This window comes from Petromyzon marinus, unplaced genomic scaffold, assembly GCF_048934315.1.
Source record: "Petromyzon marinus isolate PM22_M1 ecotype Great Lakes invasive population unplaced genomic scaffold, UKy_Petmar_22M1.pri1.0 PM_Scaffold_40, whole genome shotgun sequence".
Taxonomy (NCBI): Eukaryota; Metazoa; Chordata; class Hyperoartia; order Petromyzontiformes; family Petromyzontidae; genus Petromyzon; species Petromyzon marinus.
The window spans coordinates 200479-222377 of NW_027423391.1; the positions used below are offsets into that span (position 1 = coordinate 200479).

Sequence of the window (21899 nt, forward strand, 5' to 3'; positions counted from 1 at the left end):
GTGACTGAGTGGGTGAGTGACTGAGTGAGTGGTGAGTGAGTGGTGAGTGAGTGGTGAGTGAGTGGTGAGTGAGTGGTGAGTGAGTGAGTGTCACCTGGTGAGTGTGCGTGGTGAGGCTGTGGGTGACTGAGTGAGTGAGTGGTGAGTGAGTGAGTGGTGAGTGAGTGGGTGAGTGACTGAGTGAGTGGTGAGTGAGTGGTGAGTGAGTGAGTGGTGAGTGTCACCTGGTGAGTGTGCGTGGTGAGGCTGTGGGTGAGTGAGTGGTGAGTGAGTGGTGAGTGAGTGAGTGGTGAGTGAGTGGTGAGTGAGTGAGTGAGTGGTGAGTGAGTGGGTGAGTGACTGAGTGAGTGGTGAGTGAGTGGTGAGTGAGTGAGTGGTGAGTGTCACCTGGTGAGTGTGCGTGGTGAGGCTGTGGGTGACTGAGTGAGTGGTGAGTGAGTGGTGAGTGAGTGGTGAGTGAGTGGGTGAGTGACTGAGTGAGTGGTGAGTGAGTGGTGAGTGAGTGGTGACTGAGTGAGTGAGTGTGAGTGGTGAGTGAGTGGCTGAGTGACTGAGTGAGTGGTGAGTGTGGGTGGTGAGTGTGGGTGGTGAGTGAGTGGTGAGTGAGTGGTGAGTGAGTGGTGAGTAGCACCTGGTGAGTGTGTGTGGTGAGGTTGTGGGTGAGTGAGTGGTGAGTGAGTGGATGAGTGAGTGGCTGAGTGAGTGGGTGTGTGAGTGAGTGGATGAGTGAGTGGCTGAGTGACTGAGTGAGTAAGTGGTGAGTGAGTGGTGAGTGAGTGAGTGGTGAGTGTCACCTGGTGAGTGTGCGTGGTGAGGCTGTGGGTGACTGAGTGGTGAGTGAGTGGTGAGTGAGTGGTGAGTGAGTGGCTGAGTGAGTGGCTGAGTGAGTGAGTGGATGACTGAGTGGTGAGTGAGTGGTGAGTGAGTGGGTGGTGAGTGAGTGGTGAGTGAGTGGTGAGTGAGTGGTGAGTGTCACCTGGTGAGTGTGCGTGGTGAGGCTGTGGGTGACTGAGTGGGTGAGTGGTGAGTGAGTGGTGAGTGAGTGGTGAGTGAGTGGTGAGTGGTGAGTGAGTGAGTGTCACCTGGTGAGTGTGCGTGGTGAGGCTGTGGGTGACTGAGTGGTGAGTGAGTGGTGAGTGAGTGGTGAGTGAGTGTGGGTGGTGAGTGAGTGGTGAGTGAGTGAGTGGTGAGTGAGTGGTGAGTGTCACCTGGTGAGTGTGCGTGGTGAGGCTGTGGGTGACTGAGTGAGTGGGTGAGTGAGTGAGTGGTGAGTGAGTGGGTGAGTGAGTGGGTGAGTGAGTGAGTGGTGACTGAGTGGGTGAGTGACTGAGTGACTGAGTGAGTGAGTGAGTGGTGAGTGAGTGAGTGGTGAGTGAGTGAGTGGTGAGTGAGTGAGTGGTGAGTGTCACCTGGTGAGTGTGCGTGGTGAGGCTGTGGGTGAGGGTTCTCCTTGTAGTGGTCCACCACAATATCTGTCTCCACTGATAGGAGTCGCCTCCCGGAGAAGCTTCCCAGGTGAAGCAGCGTCAGCTCATCGTAGGGGTCATAGCACAGCAGCACCTGGAGGGGTCACAGGTCACCACGGGGTCATTAGGTCACCACGGGGTCATCAGAGCTCATCGTAGGGGTCATAGCACAGCAGCACCTGGGGGGTCACAGGTCATTAGGTCACCATGGGGTCATTAGAGGTCATCGTAGGGGTCATAGCACAGCAGCACCTGGAGGGGTCACAGGTCACCACGGGGTCATTAGGTCACCACGGGGTCATTAGAGCTCATCATAGGGGTCATAGCACAGCAGCACCTGGGGGGTCACAGGTCATTAGATCACCATGGGGTCATTAGAGGTCATCGTAGGGGTCATAGCACAGCAGCACCTGGAGGGGTCACAGGTCACTACGGGGTCATTAGGTCACCATGGGGTCATTAGAGTTCATCGTAGGGGTCATAGCACAGCAGCACCTAGAGGTCACAAGTCATGGGGTCATTGCAAGTCAGAGGTTATTTGGGGTCATTATAGGTCATTAGAAGGTCATTAGGTCACCAGGGGTCATAGATAGAGAGACAAGAGAGAGACAAGAGAGAGATAAGAGAGAGATAAGAGAGAGACAAGAGAGAGACAAGAGAGAGACAAGAGAGAGACAAGAGAGAGATAAGAGAGAGATAAGAGAGAGACAAGAGAGAGACAAGAGAGAGACAAGAGAGAGACAAGAGAGAGACAAGAGAGAGATAAGAGAGAGATAAGAGAGAGACAAGAGAGAGACAAGAGAGAGATAAGAGAGAGATAAGAGAGAGATAAGAGAGAGATAAGAGAGAGACAAGAGAGAGACAAGAGAGAGATAAGAGAGAGATAAGAGAGAGACAAGAGAGAGACAAGAGAGAGCTAAAAGAGAGAGACAAGAGAGAGTTAAGAGAGAGATAAGAGAGAGACAAGACAGAGACAAGACAGAGACAAGAGAGAGCTAAGAGAGAGACAAGAGAGAGCTAAGAGAGAGCTAAGAGAGAGCTAAGAGAGAGACAAGAGAGAGAGATAAGAGAGAGACAAGAGAGAGCTAAGAGAGAGCTAAGAGAGAGATAAGAGAGAGACAAGAGAGAGATAAGAGAGAGACAAGACAGAGACAAGAGAGAGCTAAGAGAGAGCTAAGAGAGAGCTAAGAGAGAGACAAGAGAGAGAGATAAGAGAGAGACAAGAGAGAGCTAAGAGAGAGCTAAGAGAGAGCTAAGAGAGAGCTAAGAGAGAGATAAGAGAGAGACAAGAGAGAGAGCTAAGAGAGAGATAAGAGAGAGAGCTAAGAGAGAGCTAAGAGAGAGATAAGAGAGAGGCAAGAGAGAGCTAAGAGAGAGAGCTAAGAGAGAGCTAAGAGAGAGAGCTAAGAGAGAGCTAAGAGAGAGCTAAGAGAGAGCTAAGAGAGAGAGATAAGAGAGAGATAAGAGAGAGACAAGAGAGAGACAAGAGAGAGCTAAGAGAGAGACAAGAGAGAGACAAGAGAGAGACAAGAGAGAGCTAAGAGAGAGCTAAGAGAGAGATAAGAGAGAGATAAGAGAGCTAAGAGAGAGATAAGAGAGAGCTAAGAGAGAGACAAGAGAGAGCTAAGAGAGAGCTAAGAGAGAGCTAAGAGAGAGATAAGAGAGAGACAAGAGAGAGCTAAGAGAGAGCTAAGAGAGTGATAAGAGAGAGATAAGAGAGAGACAAGAGAGAGCTAAGAGAGAGCTAAGAGATAGACAAGAGAGAGATAAGAGAGAGACAAGAGAGAGACAAGAGAGAGCTAAGAGAGAGACAAGAGAGAGACAAGAGAGAGCTAAGAGAGAGCTAAGAGAGAGTTAAGAGAGAGACAAGAGAGAGCTAAGAGAGAGCTAAGGGAGAGCTAAGAGAGAGCTAAGAGAGGGATAAGAGAGAGCTAAGAGAGAGCTAAGAGAGAGCTAAGAGAGAGACAAGAGAGAGACAAGAGAGAGACAAGAGAGAGACAAGAGAGAGACAAGAGAGAGACAAGAGAGAGGTAAGAGAGAGATAAGAGAGAGACAAAAGAGAGACAAGAGAGAGATAAGAGAGAGATAAGAGAGAGATAAGAGAGAGATTATAGAGAGACAAGAGAGAGACAAGAGAGAGATAAGAGAGAGACAAGAGAGAGACAAGAGAGAGATAAGAGAGAGATAAGAGAGAGACAAGAGAGAGACAAGAGAGAGCTAAAAGAGAGAGACAAGAGAGAGTTAAGAGAGAGATAAGAGAGAGACAAGACAGAGACAAGACAGAGACAAGAGAGAGCTAAGAGAGAGACAAGAGAGAGCTAAGAGAGAGCTAAGAGAGAGCTAAGAGAGAGACAAGAGAGAGAGATAAGAGAGAGACAAGAGAGAGACAAGACAGAGACAAGAGAGAGCTAAGAGAGAGACAAGAGAGAGCTAAGAGAGAGCTAAGAGAGAGCTAAGAGAGAGATAAGAGAGAGACAAGAGAGAGATAAGAGAGAGATAAGAGAGAGACAAGACAGAGACAAGAGAGAGCTAAGAGAGAGACAAGAGAGAGCTAAGAGAGAGCTAAGAGAGAGACAAGAGAGAGAGATAAGAGAGAGACAAGAGAGAGCTAAGAGAGAGCTAAGAGAGAGCTAAGAGAGAGCTAAGAGAGAGATAAGAGAGAGACAAGAGAGAGAGCTAAGAGAGAGATAAGAGAGAGAGCTAAGAGAGAGCTAAGAGAGAGATAAGAGAGAGATAAGAGAGAGACAAGAGAGAGCTAAGAGAGAGAGCTAAGAGAGAGCTAAGAGAGAGAGAGAGCTAAGAGAGAGCTAAGAGAGAGCTAAGAGAGAGCTAAGAGAGAGAGATAAGAGAGAGATAAGAGAGAGACAAGAGAGAGACAAGAGAGAGCTAAGAGAGAGCTAAGAGAGAGACAAGAGAGAGCTAAGAGAGAGCTAAGAGAGAGCTAAGAGAGAGATAAGAGAGAGATAAGAGAGCTAAGAGAGAGATAAGAGAGAGCTAAGAGAGAGATAAGAGAGAGGCAAGAGAGAGGCAAGAGAGAGCTAAGAGAGAGAGCTAAGAGAGAGCTAAGAGAGAGAGCTAAGAGAGAGAGCTAAGAGAGAGCTAAGAGAGAGCTAAGAGAGAGAGATAAGAGAGAGATAAGAGAGAGACAAGAGAGAGCTAAGAGAGAGACAAGAGAGAGACAAGAGAGAGACAAGAGAGAGCTAAGAGAGAGCTAAGAGAGAGATAAGAGAGAGATAAGAGAGCTAAGAGAGAGATAAGAGAGAGCTAAGAGAGAGCTAAGAGAGAGCTAAGAGAGAGCTAAGAGAGAGATAAGAGAGAGACAAGAGAGAGCTAAGAGAGAGCTAAGAGAGTGATAAGAGAGAGATAAGAGAGAGACAAGAGAGAGCTAAGAGAGAGCTAAGAGATAGACAAGAGAGAGATAAGAGAGAGACAAGAGAGAGACAAGAGAGAGCTAAGAGAGAGCTAAGAGAGAGTTAAGAGAGAGACAAGAGAGAGCTAAGAGAGAGCTAAGGGAGAGCTAAGAGAGAGCTAAGAGAGGGATAAGAGAGAGCTAAGAGAGAGCTAAGAGAGAGCTAAGAGAGAGACAAGAGAGAGACAAGAGAGAGACAAGAGAGAGACAAGAGAGAGACAAGAGAGAGACAAGAGAGAGACAAGAGAGAGATAAGAGAGAGATAAGAGAGAGACAAAAGAGAGACAAGAGAGAGATAAGAGAGAGATAAGAGAGAGATAAGAGAGAGATTATAGAGAGACAAGAGAGAGACAAGAGAGAGATAAGAGAGAGACAAGAGAGAGACAAGAGAGAGATAAGAGAGAGATAAGAGAGAGATAAGAGAGAGACAAGAGAGAGACAAGAGAGAGCTAAAAGAGAGAGACAAGAGAGAGTTAAGAGAGAGATAAGAGAGAGACAAGACAGAGACAAGACAGAGACAAGAGAGAGCTAAGAGAGAGACAAGAGAGAGCTAAGAGAGAGCTAAGAGAGAGCTAAGAGAGAGACAAGAGAGAGATAAGAGAGAGACAAGAGAGAGACAAGACAGAGACAAGAGAGAGCTAAGAGAGAGACAAGAGAGAGATAAGAGAGAGATAAGAGAGAGATAAGAGAGAGATAAGAGAGAGACAAGAGAGAGACAAGAGAGAGATAAGAGAGAGATAAGAGAGAGACAAGAGAGAGACAAGAGAGAGCTAAAAGAGAGAGACAAGAGAGAGTTAAGAGAGAGATAAGAGAGAGACAAGACAGAGACAAGACAGAGACAAGAGAGAGCTAAGAGAGAGACAAGAGAGAGCTAAGAGAGAGCTAAGAGAGAGCTAAGAGAGAGACAAGAGAGAGAGATAAGAGAGAGACAAGAGAGAGCTAAGAGAGAGCTAAGAGAGAGCTAAGAGAGAGCTAAGAGAGAGATAAGAGAGAGACAAGAGAGAGATAAGAGAGAGACAAGACAGAGACAAGAGAGAGCTAAGAGAGAGCTAAGAGAGAGCTAAGAGAGAGCTAAGAGAGAGATAAGAGAGAGACAAGAGAGAGAGCTAAGAGAGAGATAAGAGAGAGAGCTAAGAGAGAGCTAAGAGAGAGATAAGAGAGAGGCAAGAGAGAGCTAAGAGAGAGAGCTAAGAGAGAGCTAAGAGAGAGAGCTAAGAGAGAGCTAAGAGAGAGCTAAGAGAGAGCTAAGAGAGAGAGATAAGAGAGAGATAAGAGAGAGACAAGAGAGAGACAAGAGAGAGCTAAGAGAGAGACAAGAGAGAGACAAGAGAGAGACAAGAGAGAGCTAAGAGAGAGCTAAGAGAGAGATAAGAGAGAGATAAGAGAGCTAAGAGAGAGATAAGAGAGAGCTAAGAGAGAGACAAGAGAGAGCTAAGAGAGAGCTAAGAGAGAGCTAAGAGAGATAAGAGAGAGACAAGAGAGAGCTAAGAGAGAGCTAAGAGAGTGATAAGAGAGAGATAAGAGAGAGACAAGAGAGAGACAAGAGAGAGCTAAGAGAGAGACAAGAGAGAGACAAGAGAGAGCTAAGAGAGAGCTAAGAGAGAGTTAAGAGAGAGACAAGAGAGAGCTAAGAGAGAGCTAAGGGAGAGCTAAGAGAGAGCTAAGAGAGGGCTAAGAGAGATCTAAGAGAGAGCTAAGAGAGAGACAAGAGAGAGACAAGAGAGAGCTAAGAGAGAGCTAAGAGAGAGCTAAGAGAGAGACAAGAGAGAGACAAGAGAGAGAGACAAGAGAGAGATAAGAGAGAGCTAAGAGAGAGCTAAGAGAGAGCTAAGAGAGAGACAAGAGAGAGACAAGACAGAGACAAGAGAGAGCTAAGAGAGAGAGAGCTAAGAGAGAGCTAAGAGAGAGATAAGAGAGACAAGAGAGAGACAAGAGAGAGATAAGAGAGCTAAGAGAGAGAGAGACAAGACAGAGACAAGAGAGAGATAAGAGAGAGCTAAGAGAGAGCTAAGAGAGAGCTAAGAGAGAGACAAGAGAGAGATAAGAGAGACAAGAGAGAGCTAAGAGAGAGCTAAGAGAGAGACAAGAGAGAGACAAGAGAGAGACAAGAGAGAGGGAGCTAAGAGAGAGCTAAGAGAGAGCTAAGAGAGAGACAAGAGAGAGCTAAGAGAGAGCTAAGAGAGAGAGCTAAGAGAGAGATAAGAGAGAGCTAAGAGAGAGCTAAGAGAGAGATAAGAGAGAGATAAGAGAGAGATAAGAGAGAGACAAGAGAGAGATAAGAGAGAGACAAGAGAGAGCTAAGAGAGAGCTAAGAGAGAGCTAAGGGAGAGCTAAGAGAGAGCTAAGAGAGCTAAGAGAGAGCTAAGAGAGAGACAAGAGAGAGCTAAGAGAGAGCTAAGAGAGAGCTAAGAGAGAGCTAAGAGAGAGCTAAGAGAGAGCTAAGAGAGAGACAAGACAGAGACAAGAGAGAGCTAAGAGAGAGCTAAGAGAGAGAGCTAAAAGAGAGAGCTAAGAGAGAGCTAAGAGAGAGCTAAGAGAGAGACAAGAGAGAGACAAGAGAGAGATAAGAGAGATAAGAGAGAGCTAAGAGAGAGCTAAGAGAGAGCTAAGAGAGAGACAAGAGAGAGACAAGAGAGAGACAAGAGAGAGCTAAGAGAGAGCTAAGAGAGAGACAAGACAGAGACAAGAGAGAGCTAAGAGAGAGCTAAGAAAGAGAGAGCTAAGAGAGAGCTAAGAGAGAGCTAAGAGAGAGCTAAGAGAGAGACAAGAGAGAGACAAGAGAGAGACAAGAGAGAGAGCTAAGAGAGAGCTAAGAGAGAGCTAAGAGAGAGACAAGACAGAGACAAGAGAGAGCTAAGAGAGAGCTAAGAAAGAGAGAGCTAAGAGAGAGCTAAGAGAGAGCTAAGAGAGAGCTAAGAGAGAGACAAGAGAGAGACAAGAGAGAGATAAGAGAGAGATAAGAGAGAGAGCTAAGAGAGAGACAAGAGAGAGATAAGAGAGACAAGAGAGAGCTAAGAGAGAGCTAAGAGAGAGACAAGAGAGAGACAAGAGAGAGACAAGAGAGAGGGAGCTAAGAGAGAGCTAAGAGAGAGCTAAGAGAGAGACAAGAGAGAGCTAAGAGAGAGCTAAGAGAGAGAGCTAAGAGAGAGATAAGAGAGAGCTAAGAGAGAGCTAAGAGAGAGATAAGAGAGAGATAAGAGAGAGATAAGAGAGAGACAAGAGAGAGATAAGAGAGAGACAAGAGAGAGCTAAGAGAGAGCTAAGAGAGAGCTAAGGGAGAGCTAAGAGAGAGCTAAGAGAGCTAAGAGAGAGCTAAGAGAGAGACAAGAGAGAGCTAAGAGAGAGCTAAGAGAGAGCTAAGAGAGAGCTAAGAGAGAGACAAGACAGAGACAAGAGAGAGCTAAGAGAGAGCTAAGAAAGAGAGAGCTAAAAGAGAGAGCTAAGAGAGAGCTAAGAGAGAGCTAAGAGAGAGCTAAGAGAGAGCTAAGAGAGAGACAAGAGAGAGACAAGAGAGAGATAAGAGAGAGATAAGAGAGAGCTAAGAGAGAGCTAAGAGAGAGCTAAGAGAGAGACAAGAGAGAGACAAGAGAGAGACAAGAGAGAGCTAAGAGAGAGCTAAGAGAGAGACAAGACAGAGACAAGAGAGAGCTAAGAGAGAGCTAAGAAAGAGAGAGCTAAGAGAGAGCTAAGAGAGAGCTAAGAGAGAGCTAAGAGAGAGCTAAGAGAGAGACAAGAGAGAGACAAGAGAGAGACAAGAGAGAGAGCTAAGAGAGAGCTAAGAGAGAGCTAAGAGAGAGACAAGACAGAGACAAGAGAGAGCTAAGAGAGAGCTAAGAAAGAGAGAGCTAAGAGAGAGCTAAGAGAGAGCTAAGAGAGAGCTAAGAGAGAGACAAGAGAGAGACAAGAGAGAGATAAGAGAGAGATAAGAGAGCTAAGAGAGAGCTAAGAGAGAGCTAAGAGAGAGCTAAGAGAGAGATAAGAGAGAGCTAAGAGAGAGCTAAGAGAGAGCTAAGAGAGAGAGCTAAGAGAGAGCTAAGAGAGAGCTAAGAGAGAGCTAAGGGAGAGCTAAGAGAGAGCTAAGAGAGAGCTAAGAGAGAGAGTTAAGAGAGAGCTAAGAGAGAGCTAAGAGAGAGACAAGAGACAAGAGAGAGGGAGCTAAGAGAGAGCTAAGAGAGAGCTAAGAGAGAGCTAAGAGAGAGCTAAGAGAGAGACAAGAGAGAGACAAGAGAGAGACAAGAGAGAGACAAGAGAGAGACAAGAGAGAGCTAAGAGAGAGCTAAGAGAGAGCTAAGAGAGAGCTAAGAGAGCGCTAAAAGAGAGAGCTAAGAGAGAGCTAAGAGAGAGCTAAGAGAGAGACAAGAGAGAGACAAGAGAGAGCTAAGAGAGAGCTAAGAGAGAGCTAAGAAAGAGAGAGTTAAGAGAGAGCTAAGAGAGAGCTAAGAGAGAGCTAAGAGAGAGACAAGAGACAGCTAAAAGAGAGAGCTAAGAGAGAGCTAAGAGAGAGCTAAGAGAGAGCTAAGAAAGAGAGAGTTAAGAGAGAGACAAGAGAGAGACAAGAGAGAGACAAGAGAGAGCTAAGAGAGAGCTAAGAGAGAGATAAGAGAGAGCTAAGAGAGAGCTAAGAGAGAGACAAAAGACAGCTAAAAGAGAGAGCTAAGAGAGAGCTAAGAGAGAGGTAAGAAAGAGAGAGTTAAGAGAGAGCTAAGAGAGAGCTAAGGGAGAGCTAAGAGAGAGACAAGAGAGAGCTAAGAGAGAGACAAGAGAGAGCTAAGAGAGAGCTAAGAGAGAGCTAAGAGAGCGCTAAAAGAGAGAGCTAAGAGAGAGCTAAGAGAGAGACAAGACAGAGACAAGAGAGAGCTAAGAGAGAGCTAAGAGAGAGCTAAGAGAGAGCTAAGAGAGAGCTAAGAGAGAGACAAGAGAGAGACAAGAGAGAGACAAGAGAGAGACAAGAGAGAGATAAGAGAGAGACAAGAGAGAGATAAGAGAGAGACAAGAGAGACAACAGAGAGACAACAGAGAGACAACAGAGAGACAAGAGAGAGACAAGAGAGAGCTAAGAGAGAGCTAAGAGAGAGCTAAGAGAGAGCTAAGACAGAGAGACAAGAGAGAGACAAGAGAGAGAGACAAAAGAGAGACAAGAGAGAGCTAAGAGAGAGCTAAGAGAGCGCTAAAAGAGAGAGCTAAGAGAGAGCTAAGAGAGAGACAAGACAGAGACAAGAGAGAGCTAAGAGAGAGCTAAGAGAGAGCTAAAAGAGAGAGCTAAAAGAGAGAGACAAGAGAGAGCTAAGAGAGCGCTAAAAGAGAGAGCTAAGAGAGAGCTAAGAGAGACACTAGAGAGAGCTAAGAGAGAGCTAAGAAAGAGAGAGCTAAGAGAGAGCTAAGGGAGAGCTAAGAGAGAGACAAGAGAGAGACAAGAGAGAGACAAGAGAGAGCTAAAAGAGAGAGCTAAAAGAGAGAGCTAAAAGAGAGAGCTAAAAGAGAGAGCTAAGAGAGAGAGCTAAGAGAGAGAGAGATAAGAGAGAGACAAGAGAGAGACAAGACAGAGACAAGAGAGAGCTAAAAGAGAGATAAGAGAGAGAGATAAGAGAGAGACAAGAGAGCTAAGAGAGAGCTAAGAGAGAGAGCTAAGAGAGAGAGAGAGATAAGAGTCAGTACCTCTGTCTTGGCCTTGCTCCGTAGGGCTTCATAGTACGGAGAACTCTCAGCCAGCTGCCGACTGGGAGCACAAAGGTAATAAATGTGGGCCTCTCCCCCCACCTCTCCCCCCACCTCTCCCCCCACCTCTCCCCCCACCACCTCACCACCACCCTCACCACCACCCTCACCACCACCCCCATGGTGAGCTGCTCGCCACCGGGTGAGCAGCTCCGGCAGGCTGGTGAGGGTGCCAGCCGGCAGGTCGGACGACTCGAAGCGGAGCACACCGCCAATCTGTTCCTGTGGTGGTGGTGGGGGGAATTAGTGGGGGGGTGGTGGTGGGGGGGTTAGTGGTGGGTGGTAGTAGTGTGTAGTAGTAACAGTGGGTGGGTGGTAGTCGTGGGTGGGTGGTAGTGGTGGGTGGTAGTGGTGGGTGGTAGTAGTGGGTGGTAGTGGTGAGTGGGTGGTAGTAGTGGGTGGTAGTGGTGGGTGGTAGTGGTGGGTGGTAGTAGTGTGTAGTAGTAACAGTGGGTGGGTGGTAGTGGTGGTTGGTAGTAATGGTGGGTGGTAGTGGTGGGTGGTAGTGGTGGGTGGTAGTAGTGGGTGGTAGTGGTGAGTGGGTGGTAGTAGTGGGTGGTAGTGGTGGGTGGTAGTGGTGGGTGGTAGCAGTAGTAGTAACAGTGGGTGGGTGGTAGTGGTGGTTGGTAGCAGTGGTGGGTGGTAGTGGTGGGTGGTAGTGGTGGGTGGTAGTGGTGGGTGGTTCAGGGGTAGTGGTGGGTGGGTGGTAGTAGTGGGTGGGTGGTAGTAGTGTGTAGTAGTAACAGTGGGTGGGTGGTAGTGGTGGGTGGTAGTAGTGGGTGGTAGTGGTGGGTGGTAGTGGTGGGTGGGTGGTAGTAGTGGGTGGTAGTGGTGAGTGGGTGGTAGTAGTGGGTGGTAGTGGTGGGTGGTAGTAGTGGGTGGTAGTAGTGAGTGGTAGTGGTGGTTGGTAGTAGTAGTAGTGGGTGGTAGTGGTGGGTGGTAGTGATGGGTGGGTGGTAGTAGTGGGTGGTAGTGGTGAGTGGTAGTAGTGGGTGGTAGTGGTGGGTGGTAGTGGTGGGTGGTTGGGGGGTAGTGGTGGGTGGGTGGTAGTAGTGGGTGGTAGTAGTGGGTGGTAGTAGTGGGTGGTAGTAGTGGGTGGGTGGTAGTAGTGGGTGGTAGTAGTGGGTGGTAGTAGTGAGTGGTAGTGGTGGGTGATAGTACTGAGTGGTAGTAGTGGGTGGTAGTAGTGAGTGGTAGTAGTGGGTGGTAGTGGTGGGTGGTAGTGGTGAGTGGTAGTAGTGGGTGGTAGTGGTGAGTGGTGGGTGATAGTAGTGAGTGGTAGTGGTGGGTGGTAGTAGTGGGTGATAGTAGTGGGTGGTAGTGGTGGGTGGTAGTGGTGAGTGGTAGTAGTGGGTGTTAGTGGTGGGTGGTAGTAGTGGGTGGTAGTAGTGGGTGGTAGTAGTGGGTGGTAGTGGTGGGTGGTAGTAGTGGGTGGTAGTAGTGGGTGGTAGTAGTGGGTGGTAGTAGTGGTGGGTGGTAGTGGTGGGTGTTAGTAGTGGGTGGTAGTAGTGGGTGGTAGTGGTGGGTGGTAGTGGTGGGTGGTAGTGGTGAGTGGTAGTAGTGGGTGGTAGTGGTGAGTGGTAGTAGTGGGTGGTAGTAGTGGGTGGTAGTGGTGAGTGGTAGTGATGGGTGAGTGGTAGTGGTGAGTGGTAGTAGTGGGTGGTAGTGGTGAGTGGTAGTAGTGGGTGGTAGTAGTGGGTGGTAGTGGTGGGTGAGTGTTAGTAGTGAGTGATAGTAGTGGGTGGTAGTAGTGGGTGGTAGTAGTGGGTGGTAGTAATGAGTGATAGTAGTGGGTGGTAGTAGTGAGTGGTAGTAGTGGGTGGTAGTAGTGGGTGGTAGTGGTGGGTGAGTGTTAGTAGTGAGTGGTAGTAGTGAGTGATAGTAGTGAGTGGTAGTAGTGGGTGGTAGTAGTGGGTGGTAGTAATGAGTGGTAGTAGTGGGTGGTAGTAGTGAGTGGTAGTAGTGGGTGGTAGTAGTGGGTGGTAGTGGTGGGTGAGTGTTAGTAGTGAGTGGTAGTAGTGAGTGGTAGTAGTGGGTGGTAGTAGTGGGTGATAATAGTGGGTGGTAGTGGTGGGTGGTAGTGGTGAGTGGTAGTAGTGGGTGGTAGTGGTGGGTGGTAGTAGTGGGTGGTAGTAGTGGGTGGTAGTAGTGGGTGGTAGTAGTGGTGGGTGGTAGTGGTGGGTGGTAGTGGTGAGTGGTAGTGATGGGTGAGTGGTAGTGGTGAGTGGTAGTGGTGGGTGGTAGTGGTGAGTGGTAGTAGTGGGTGGTATTAGTGGGTGGTAGTAGTGGGTGGTAGTGGTGAGTGGTAGTGATGGGTGAGTGGTAGTGGTGAGTGGTAGTGGTGGGTGGTAGTGGTGAGTGGTAGTAGTGGGTGGTATTAGTGGGTGGTAGTGGTGGGTGAGTGTTAGTAGTGAGTGATAGTAGTGGGTGGTAGTAGTGGGTGGTAGTGGTGCATGGTAGTGGTGGGTGGTAGTAGTAGTAGTAACAGTGGGTGGGTGGTAGTGGTGGTTGGTAGTAATGGTGGGTGGTAGTGGTGGGTGGTAGTGGTCGGTGGTAGTAGTGGGTGGTAGTGGTGAGTGGGTGGTAGTAGTGGGTGGTAGTGGTGGGTGGTAGTAGTGGGTGGTAGTAGTGAGTGGTAGTGGTGGTTGGTAGTAGTAGTAGTGGGTGGTAGTGGTGGGTGGTAGTGATGGGTGGGTGGTAGTAGTGGGTGGTAGTGGTGAGTGGTAGTAGTGGGTGGTAGTGGTGGGTGGTAGTGGTGGGTGGTTGGGGGGTAGTGGTGGGTGGGTGGTAGTAGTGGGTGGTAGTAGTGGGTGGTAGTAGTGGGTGGTAGTAGTGGGTGGTAGTAGTGGGTGGTAGTAGTGAGTGGTAGTGGTGGGTGATAGTACTGAGTGGTAGTAGTGGGTGGTAGTAGTGAGTGGTAGTAGTGGGTGGTAGTGGTGGGTGGTAGTGGTGGGTGGTAGTGGTGAGTGGTAGTGGTGGGTGATAGTAGTGAGTGGTAGTAGTGAGTGGTAGTAGTGGGTGGTAGTAGTGGGTGATAGTAGTGGGTGGTAGTGGTGGGTGGTAGTGGTGAGTGCTAGTGGTGGGTGGTAGTAGTGGGTGGTAGTAGTGGGTGGTAGTAGTGGGTGGTAGTAGTGGTGGGTGGTAGTGGTGGGTGGTAGTAGTGGGTGGTAGTAGTGGGTGGTAGTGGTGGGTGGTAGTGGTGGGTGGTAGTGGTGAGTGGTAGTAGTGGGTGGTAGTGGTGAGTGGTAGTAGTGGGTGGTAGTAGTGGGTGGTAGTGGTGAGTGGTAGTAGTGGGTGGTATTAGTGGGTGGTAGTGGTGGGTGAGTGTTAGTAGTGAGTGATAGTAGTGGGTGGTAGTAGTGGGTGGTAATAGTGGGTGGTAGTAGTGAGTGGTAGTAGTGGGTGGTAGTGGGTGGTAGTAGTGGGTGGTAGTAGTGAGTGTTAGTAATGAGTGGTAGTAGTGGGTGGTAGTAGTGAGTGATAGTAGTGAGTGGTAGTAGTGGTGGGTGGTAGTGGTGGGTGGTAGTAGTGGGTGGTAGTAGTGGGTGGTAGTAGTGGGTGGTAGCAGTGAGTGGTAGTAGTGGGTGGTAGTAGTGGGTGGTAGTAGTGGTGGGTGGTAGTGGTGGGTGGTAGTAGTGGGTGGTAGTAGTGGGTGGTAGCAGTGAGTGGTAGTAGTGGGTGGTAGTAGTGGGTGGTAGTAGTGGGTGGTAGTAGTGGGTGGTAGTAGTGGGTGGTAGTGGTAAGTGGTAGTAGTGGGTGGTAGTGGTGGGTGGAAGTAGTGGGTGGTAGTAGTGGGTGGTAGTAGTGGGTGGTAGTAGCGGGTGGTAGTGGTGAGTGGTAGTAGTGGGTGGTAGTGGTGAGTGGTAGTAGTGGGTGGTAGTGGTGGGTGGTAGTAGTGGGTGGTAGTAGCGGGTGGTAGTGGTGAGTGGTAGTAGTGGGTGGTAGTAGTGGGTGGTAGTAGTGGGTGGTAGTGGTGGGTGGTAGTAGTGAGTGGTAGTAGTGGGTGGTAGTAGTGAGTGGTAGTGGTGGGTGGTAGTGGTGGGTGGTAGTGGTGGATGGTAGTAGTGGGTGGTAGTAGTGGGGGTAGTGGTGGGTGGTAGTGGTGGGTGGTAGTAGTGAGTGGTAGTGGTGGGTGGTAGTGGTGAGTGGAAGTAGTGGGTGGTAGTAGTGGGTGGTAGTGGTGAGTGGTAGTGGTGAGTGGTAGTAGTGGGTGGTAGTAGTGGTGGGTGGTAGTGGTGGGTGGTAGTAGCGAGTGATAGTAGTGGGTGGTAGTAGTGGGTGGTAGTAGTGGGTGGTAGTAGTGGGTGTTAGTAGTGAGTGGTGGTAGTGGGTGGTAGTGGTGAGTGGTAGTGGTGAGTGGTAGTAGTGGGTGGTAGTAGTGGGTGGTAGTAGTGGGTGGTAGTAGTGGGTGTTAGTAGTGAGTGGTAGTAGTGGGTGGTAGTGGTGAGTGGTAGTGGTGAGTGATAGTAGTGGGTGGTAGTAGTGGGTGGTAGTAGTGGGTGGTAGTACTGAGTGGAAGTAGTGGGTGGTAGTAATGAGTGATAGTAGTGGGTGTTAGTGGTGGGTGGTAGTGGTGGGTGGTAGTAGTGGGTGGTAGTGGTGAGTGCTAGTAGTGGGTGGTAGTAGTGGGTGGTAGTGGTGAGTGATAGTAGTGAGTGGTAGTAGTGGGTGGGTGGTAGTGGTGAGTGGTAGTAGTGGGTGGGTGGTAGTGGTGAGTGGTAGTAGTGGGTGTTAGTAGTGGGTGGTAGTGGTGAGTGATAGTAGTGGGTGGTAGTAGTGGGTGTTAGTAGTGGGTGGTAGTGGTGGGTGGTAGTAGTGAGTGGTAGTAGTGGGTGGTAGTAGTGGGTGGTAGTAGTAGGTGGTAGTAGTGGGTGGTAGTAGTGGGTGGTAGTAGTGAGTGGTAGTAGTGGGTGGGTGGTAGTGGTGAGTGGTAGTAGTGAGTGATAGTAGTGGGTGGTAGTAGTGGGTGGTAGTAGTGGGTGGTAGTAGTGAGTGGTAGTAGTGAGTGGTAGTAGTGGGTGGTAGTAGTGGGTGGTAGTGGTGAGTGGTAGTGGTGGGTGGTAGTAGTGGGTGGTAGTAGTAGTGGGTGGTAGTAGTGGGTGGTAGTGGTGAGTGTTAGTAGTGGGTGGTAGTAGTGGGTGGTAGTAGTGGGTGGTAGTGGTGACTGATAGTAGTGGGTGGTAGTAGTGGGTGGTAGTGGTGGGTGGTAGTAGTGGGTGGTATTGGTTAGTGGTAGTAATGGGTGTTAGTAGTGGGTGGTAGTGGTGAGTGGTAGTAGTGGGTGTTAGTAGTGGGTGGTAGTGGGTGGTAGTGGTGGGTGGTAGTAGTGGGTGGTAGTAGTGGGTGGTAGTGGTGGGTGATAGTAGTGGGTGGTAGTAGTGGGTGGTAGTAGTGGGTGGTAGTAGTGAGTGGTAGTAATGAGTGATAGTAGTGGGTGGTAGTAATGAGTGGTAGTAGTGGGTGGTAGTAATGAGTGTTAGTAGTGGGTGGTAGTGGTGGGTGGTAGTAGTGGGTGGTAGTATTGGGTGGTAGTAGTGGGTGGTAGTAATGAGTGTTAGTAGTGGGAGTAGTGGGTGGTAGTAGTGGGTGGTAGTAGTGGGTGGTAGTAATGAGTGGTAGTGGTGAGTGGTAGTAGTGGGTGGTAGTAGTGGGTGGTAGTAATGAGTGATAGTAGTGGGTGGTAGTAATGAGTGGTAGTAGTGGGTGGTAGTAGTGGGTGGTAGTAATGAGTGATAGTAGTGGGTGGTAGTAATGAGTGGTAGTAGTGGGTGGTAGTAATGAGTGTTAGTAATGAGTGATAGTAATGAGTGATAGTAGTGGGTGGTAGTAATGAGTGGTAGTAGTGGGTGGTAGTAATGAGTGTTAGTAGTGAGTGATAGTAGTGGGTGGTAGTGGTGGGTGGTAGTAGTGGGTGGTAGTGGTGAGTGGTAGTAATGAGTGATAGTAGTGAGTGATAGTAGTGGGTGGTAGTGGTGAGTGGTAGTAGTGGGTGGTAGTAGTGGGTGGTAGTGGTGAGTGGTAGTAGTGGGTGGTAGTAGTGGGTGGTAGTGGTGGGTGGTAGTAGTGAGTGGTAGTAGTGGGTGGTAGTAGTGGGTGGTAGTAGTAGGTGGTAGTAGTGGGTGGTAGTAGTGAGTGGTAGTAGTGGGTGGGTGGTAGTGGTGAGTGGTAGTAGTGAGTGATAGTAGTGGGTGGTAGTAGTGGGTGGTAGTAGTGGGTGGTAGTAGTGAGTGGTAGTAGTGAGTGGTAGTAGTGGGTGGTAGTAGTGGGTGGTAGTGGTGAGTGGTAGTGGTGGGTGGTAGTAGTGGGTGGTAGTAGTGAGTAGTAGTAATGAGTGGTAGTAGTGGGTGGTAGTAGTGGGTGGTACTGGTGAGTGTTAGTAGTGGGTGGTAGTAGTGGGTGGTAGTAGTGGGTGGTAGTGGTGACTGATAGTAGTGGGTGGTAGTAGTGGGTGGTAGTGGTGGGTGGTAGTAGTGGGTGGTATTGGTTAGTGGTAGTAATGGGTGTTAGTAGTGGGTGGTAGTGGTGAGTGGTAGTAGTGGGTGTTAGTAGTGGGTGGTAGTGGGTGGTAGTGGTGGGTGGTAGTAGTCGGTGGTAGTAGTGGGTGGTAGTAGTGGGTGGTAGTGGTGGGTGATGGTAGTGGGTGGTAGTAGTGGGTGGTAGTAGTGGGTGGTAGTAGTGAGTGGTAGTAATGAGTGATAGTAGTGGGTGGTAGTAATGAGTGGTAGTAGTGGGTGGTAGTAATGAGTGTTAGTAGTGGGTGGTAGTGGTGGGTGGTAGTAGTGGGTGGTAGTATTGGGTGGTAGTAGTGGGTGGTAGTAATGAGTGTTAGTAGTGGGAGTAGTGGGTGGTAGTAGTGAGTGGTAGTAATGAGTGGTAGTAATGAGTGGTAGTAGTGGGTGGTAGTAGTGGGTGGTAGTAATGAGTGATAGTAGTGGGTGGTAGTAATGAGTGGTAGTAGTGGGTGGTAGTAGTGGGTGGTAGTAATGAGTGATAGTAATGAGTGATAGCAGTGGGTGGTAGTAATGAGTGGTAGTAGTGGGTGGTAGTAATGAGTGTTAGTAATGAGTGATAGTAATGAGTGATAGTAGTGGGTGGTAGTAATGAGTGGTAGTAGTGGGTGGTAGTAATGAGTGTTAGTAGTGAGTGATAGTAGTGGGTGGTAGTGGTGGGTGGTAGTAGTGGGTGGTAGTGGTGAGTGGTAGTAATGAGTGATAGTAGTGAGTGATAGTAGTGGGTGGTAGTGGTGAGTGGTAGTAGTGGGTGGTAGTAGTGGGTGGTAGTAGTGGGTGGTAGTAATGAGTGGTAGTAGTGGGTGGGTGGTAGTGGTGAGTGTTAGTAGTGAGTGGTAGTAGTGGGTGGTAGTAGTGGGTGGTAGTAGTGGGTGGTAGTGGTGGGTGGTAGTGGTGAGTGGTAGTAGTGGGTGGTAGTAGTGGGTGGTAGTAATGAGTGTTAGTAGTGAGTGATAGTAGTGAGTGATAGTAGTGGGTGGTAGTGGTGAGTGGTAGTAATGAGTGATAGTAGTGAGTGATAGTAATGGGTGGTAGTGGTGAGTGGTAGTAGTGGGTGGTAGTAGTGGGTGGTAGTAGTGGGTGGTAGTAATGAGTGGTAGTAGTGGGTGGGTGGTAGTGGTGAGTGTTAGTAGTGGGTGGTAGTGGTGGGTGGTAGTGGTGGGTGGTAGCGACCTTGACTTGTGAGTCCGTGCTCGTGATGAGACCCTCCCTAAGGAAGACTCCAAACTCAGCGAAGAAATCGTCATAGGCCTGGGGGTCTCGCTTCATCCGCTCAGCCAGGTGACGCAGGTAGCGGACCTCTAGCACGGAACCTACTCTCCTGTAGTACACACACACACAGTGACACACACACACACACAGTGACACACACACACACAGTTACACACACACAGTTACACACACAGACACACACACACACAGTGACACACACACAGACACAGTGACACACACACAGATACAGTCACACACACACACAGTGACACACACACACAGTTACACACACACACAGTTACACACACACACAGATACACACACACACACACACAGTGACACACACACACACAGATACACAGTGACACACACACACAGACACACACACACAGTTACACACACACACAGACACACACACAGTTACACACACACACAGATACACACACACAGATACACACACACAGATACACACACACAGTGACACACACACACACAGATACAGTTACACACACACACAGTTACACACACAGTTACACACACAGTTACACACACACACACACAGTTACACACACACAGTGACACACACAGATACACACATACAGTGACACACACACACAGTGTACACACACACAGTGACACACACACACACAGTGACACACACACAGATACACACACACACAGTGACACACACACACACAGTGACACACACACACACAGTGACACACAGTGACACACACACAGTGACACACACAGATACACACACACACAGTGACACACACACACAGTGACACACACAGTGACACACAGTGACACACACACAGTGACACACACACAGTGTACACACACACACAGTGACACACACACACACAGTTACACACACAGACACACACAGTGACACACACACAGATACAGTTACACACACACACACACAGTGACACACACACAGAGTTACACAACAAAACAAAGATACACACACACAGTTACACACAGATACACACACAGTGTACACACACACAGTTACACACACACACAGTTACACACACACACACAGTTACACACACACAGTGACACACACACACAGATACACACACACAGACACACAAAGATCCCCCATATAGCCTTAACAGACTGTAGGGGCAAGTGCTGTTAGCGAGCACCTATGAAGGCCGGAACGGTACACGAGGGGGTGGGTGGCCAGCACCACACCCGACCGCCTTTGTCTCCCTAGTGGCGATGTTTACACACCGCACCAGGTACTCATTTGAGGCTGAGTCGACCTAGGGGAGGCCCGGGACCGGTTCAGATAATCGTCACTGGTGTTGGCCGTGAGCGGGAATCGAACCCGGGTCACCAGGTTCATAGCGCAGCGTAGCGCTAACCGCTACTACACTACCGCTCCCCACACACACACAGTGACACACACCCAGACACACACACAGTGACACACAGACACACACACAGTTACACACACAGTGACACACACTCAGTTACACACACACACAGACACACACAGACACACAGTGACACACACACAGTTACACACACACAGACACACACCACACACACAGACACACAACAACAACAACCGCCATTCGCCACTAAGTGGCGGTGACGTCACCACGACGCTTGTGCCAGGCTATGTGCACCCTGAGGCCACGTGAAGTGTCGAACGCCCGCTGGCAGGAGGTCACGGGGCAGACCCAGGTGCCACGGGTCGACTGACTGAGATGACTGGCTGATGCACCACCTGTGCCCCCTACTGTGCCAACCTGCTGTGCTTTAGCCACCCGGCGCTCCGCTCGTTGTTCTGAGCGTCGCTCCTCCGCCCTCCGTTGTTGTTGGAGGGCGACTACCTCCAACTGCCCAGTAGCGTCCTTCACGAGCCTCCTCCACAGAGGCCGATCTTGACACCGCTGGTACCAGTCATCGGCAAGTCCACTCAGCTCCACGTCCTCCTGTACCACATCACTCCATCTCTTCTCTAGCCCGTGCCGCGCCCGCTTAGCCTCCTTGATCCGGCCGAACAAAAGCTGTTTCGGCATGCGGTGGCTGGGCATGCGGGCTACATGACCCAGCCATTGCAGCCTTGCCCGCCGGAGGAGCTCACCGATGGGACCTTGCCCAGATCTTTCAAGGATTTGTGAGCTCCTCACACAATCCAGTCTGGTTAAACCCAGGATGGATCGTAGGCAGGCCAGCCTAAATGTTTCTAACCGGCGAAGATGTTCCATTAGGGGGGTCCACGTTTCGCAAGCGTAGAGAAGGGAGGGAATGACCGTGGCCGAGAAGACCTGAAGCTTAGTGCGGAGCGACAGACCAGGTAGCTTCCACACAGCGTTACGCAACCGATGAAAAGATAATGCCGCTCAACTGATTCCGAGTGAGACCTCTGCTGTTAAACCGGAGCCGGTCATGAGCACACTGCCCAGGTATGAGAAACTCTCCACTCTCTCCACAAATGGCCCATCACCGATTGGGAGTTGTGGGGGTGGAGTGTCCGATGGTACAAAATACCCAGGCAGGTGCTTAGTTTTGGTGGGGCTGATGGTAAGGCCCCACCTCTTAGTGGCACGCTCCAGTCTCAGCAGCAGCGTCTCCAACTCCTCCTCTGAATGAGCAGCTATTACCAAATCATCGGCATACATAATGTGGTTGAGCAATAGGGAGCCATCCCTTGACCGCACCCGGGCATCAATCAGCCTCCCATTATATCTGTACCATATGGAGATTCCCTTGGTACAGCTATTGAAGGCTTCACGAACTACGTGGTCAAAATAGATGTTAAATAATGTGGGAGCCAGAGGACATCCCTGTCACACCCCAAGGTGTACAGGGAATGGCTCTGACTCCCAGCCACGTAATTTTACCAGGGCCCGTTCACCATCATGAAGGTCCTTAATGATCGTGAGCAGAGGGTCAGGTACTCCAAAAGCACGAAGAACAACCCAGAGCCCAGGCCTACTGATGGTATCAAAGGCCTTGACCAGGTCAATAAAGCAGAGATGTAGGTCTTGCTGGAATTCCCTACACCTCTGCTGTAGCAGACGGACAGAAAATATGGCATCTGTGTAGGACCGCCCTTTCCTGAAACCGCATTGGGGCTCCGCAAGCCTCTCCTCAGCGTGCATGGCAAGGTGATGTTGAATAATCCTTGCCAGGCTCTTTCCTGGCACACTGAGAAGTGAGATGCCCCTGTAGTTGTTACAGTCTGTGCGGTCCCCCTTCTTAAAGAGGGGGACCACCAGGGCATCCTTCCAATCCTGCGGAACCCATCCAGTGGTCCAGACTGTTGTTATGATGTCATATAGGGCAGTCTGTGCACAAACACCACCCTCCCTCAACATTTCGCTTGGGAGATCATCTCTGCCCGCTGCCTTTCCTGGTCTCAGACTCCGGATCGCCTTCAGTACTTCCTCAACAGATGGCACTTCAGCCAGCCACTCACAGGGGGCGACTTCTTCCAATATTTGAGGCACCGCAGCCTCAGCAGGGTCATCCTCACTTTGTGCCACGATGTTTTCCTGGCTGAGGGATTTTCCCTCCTCCAGGACCTCACAGAAATGCTCAGCAAATCTGCAAACCTGTTCC

At 49.5% G+C, this 21899-nt stretch overlaps 1 protein-coding gene across 5 annotated transcripts in view; it reads right to left on the reverse strand.

Annotated features, from left to right (window-relative positions):
* Window positions 1-21899, reverse strand: part of LOC116938062 (heat shock protein 75 kDa, mitochondrial) — a 72961-nt gene that overhangs the window by 20220 nt on the left and 30842 nt on the right. For all 5 annotated transcript variants that reach the window (XM_076064361.1, XM_076064362.1, XM_076064364.1 and 2 more), the window contains exons 12-14: window positions 18273-18420; window positions 10531-10812; window positions 1410-1560 (exon numbers count right to left, since the gene is read on the reverse strand). In XM_076064361.1, coding sequence (XP_075920476.1) covers window positions 1410-1560; window positions 10531-10812; window positions 18273-18420 — 581 coding nt within the window. The remainder of the gene's footprint in view (window positions 1-1409; window positions 1561-10530; window positions 10813-18272; window positions 18421-21899) is intronic.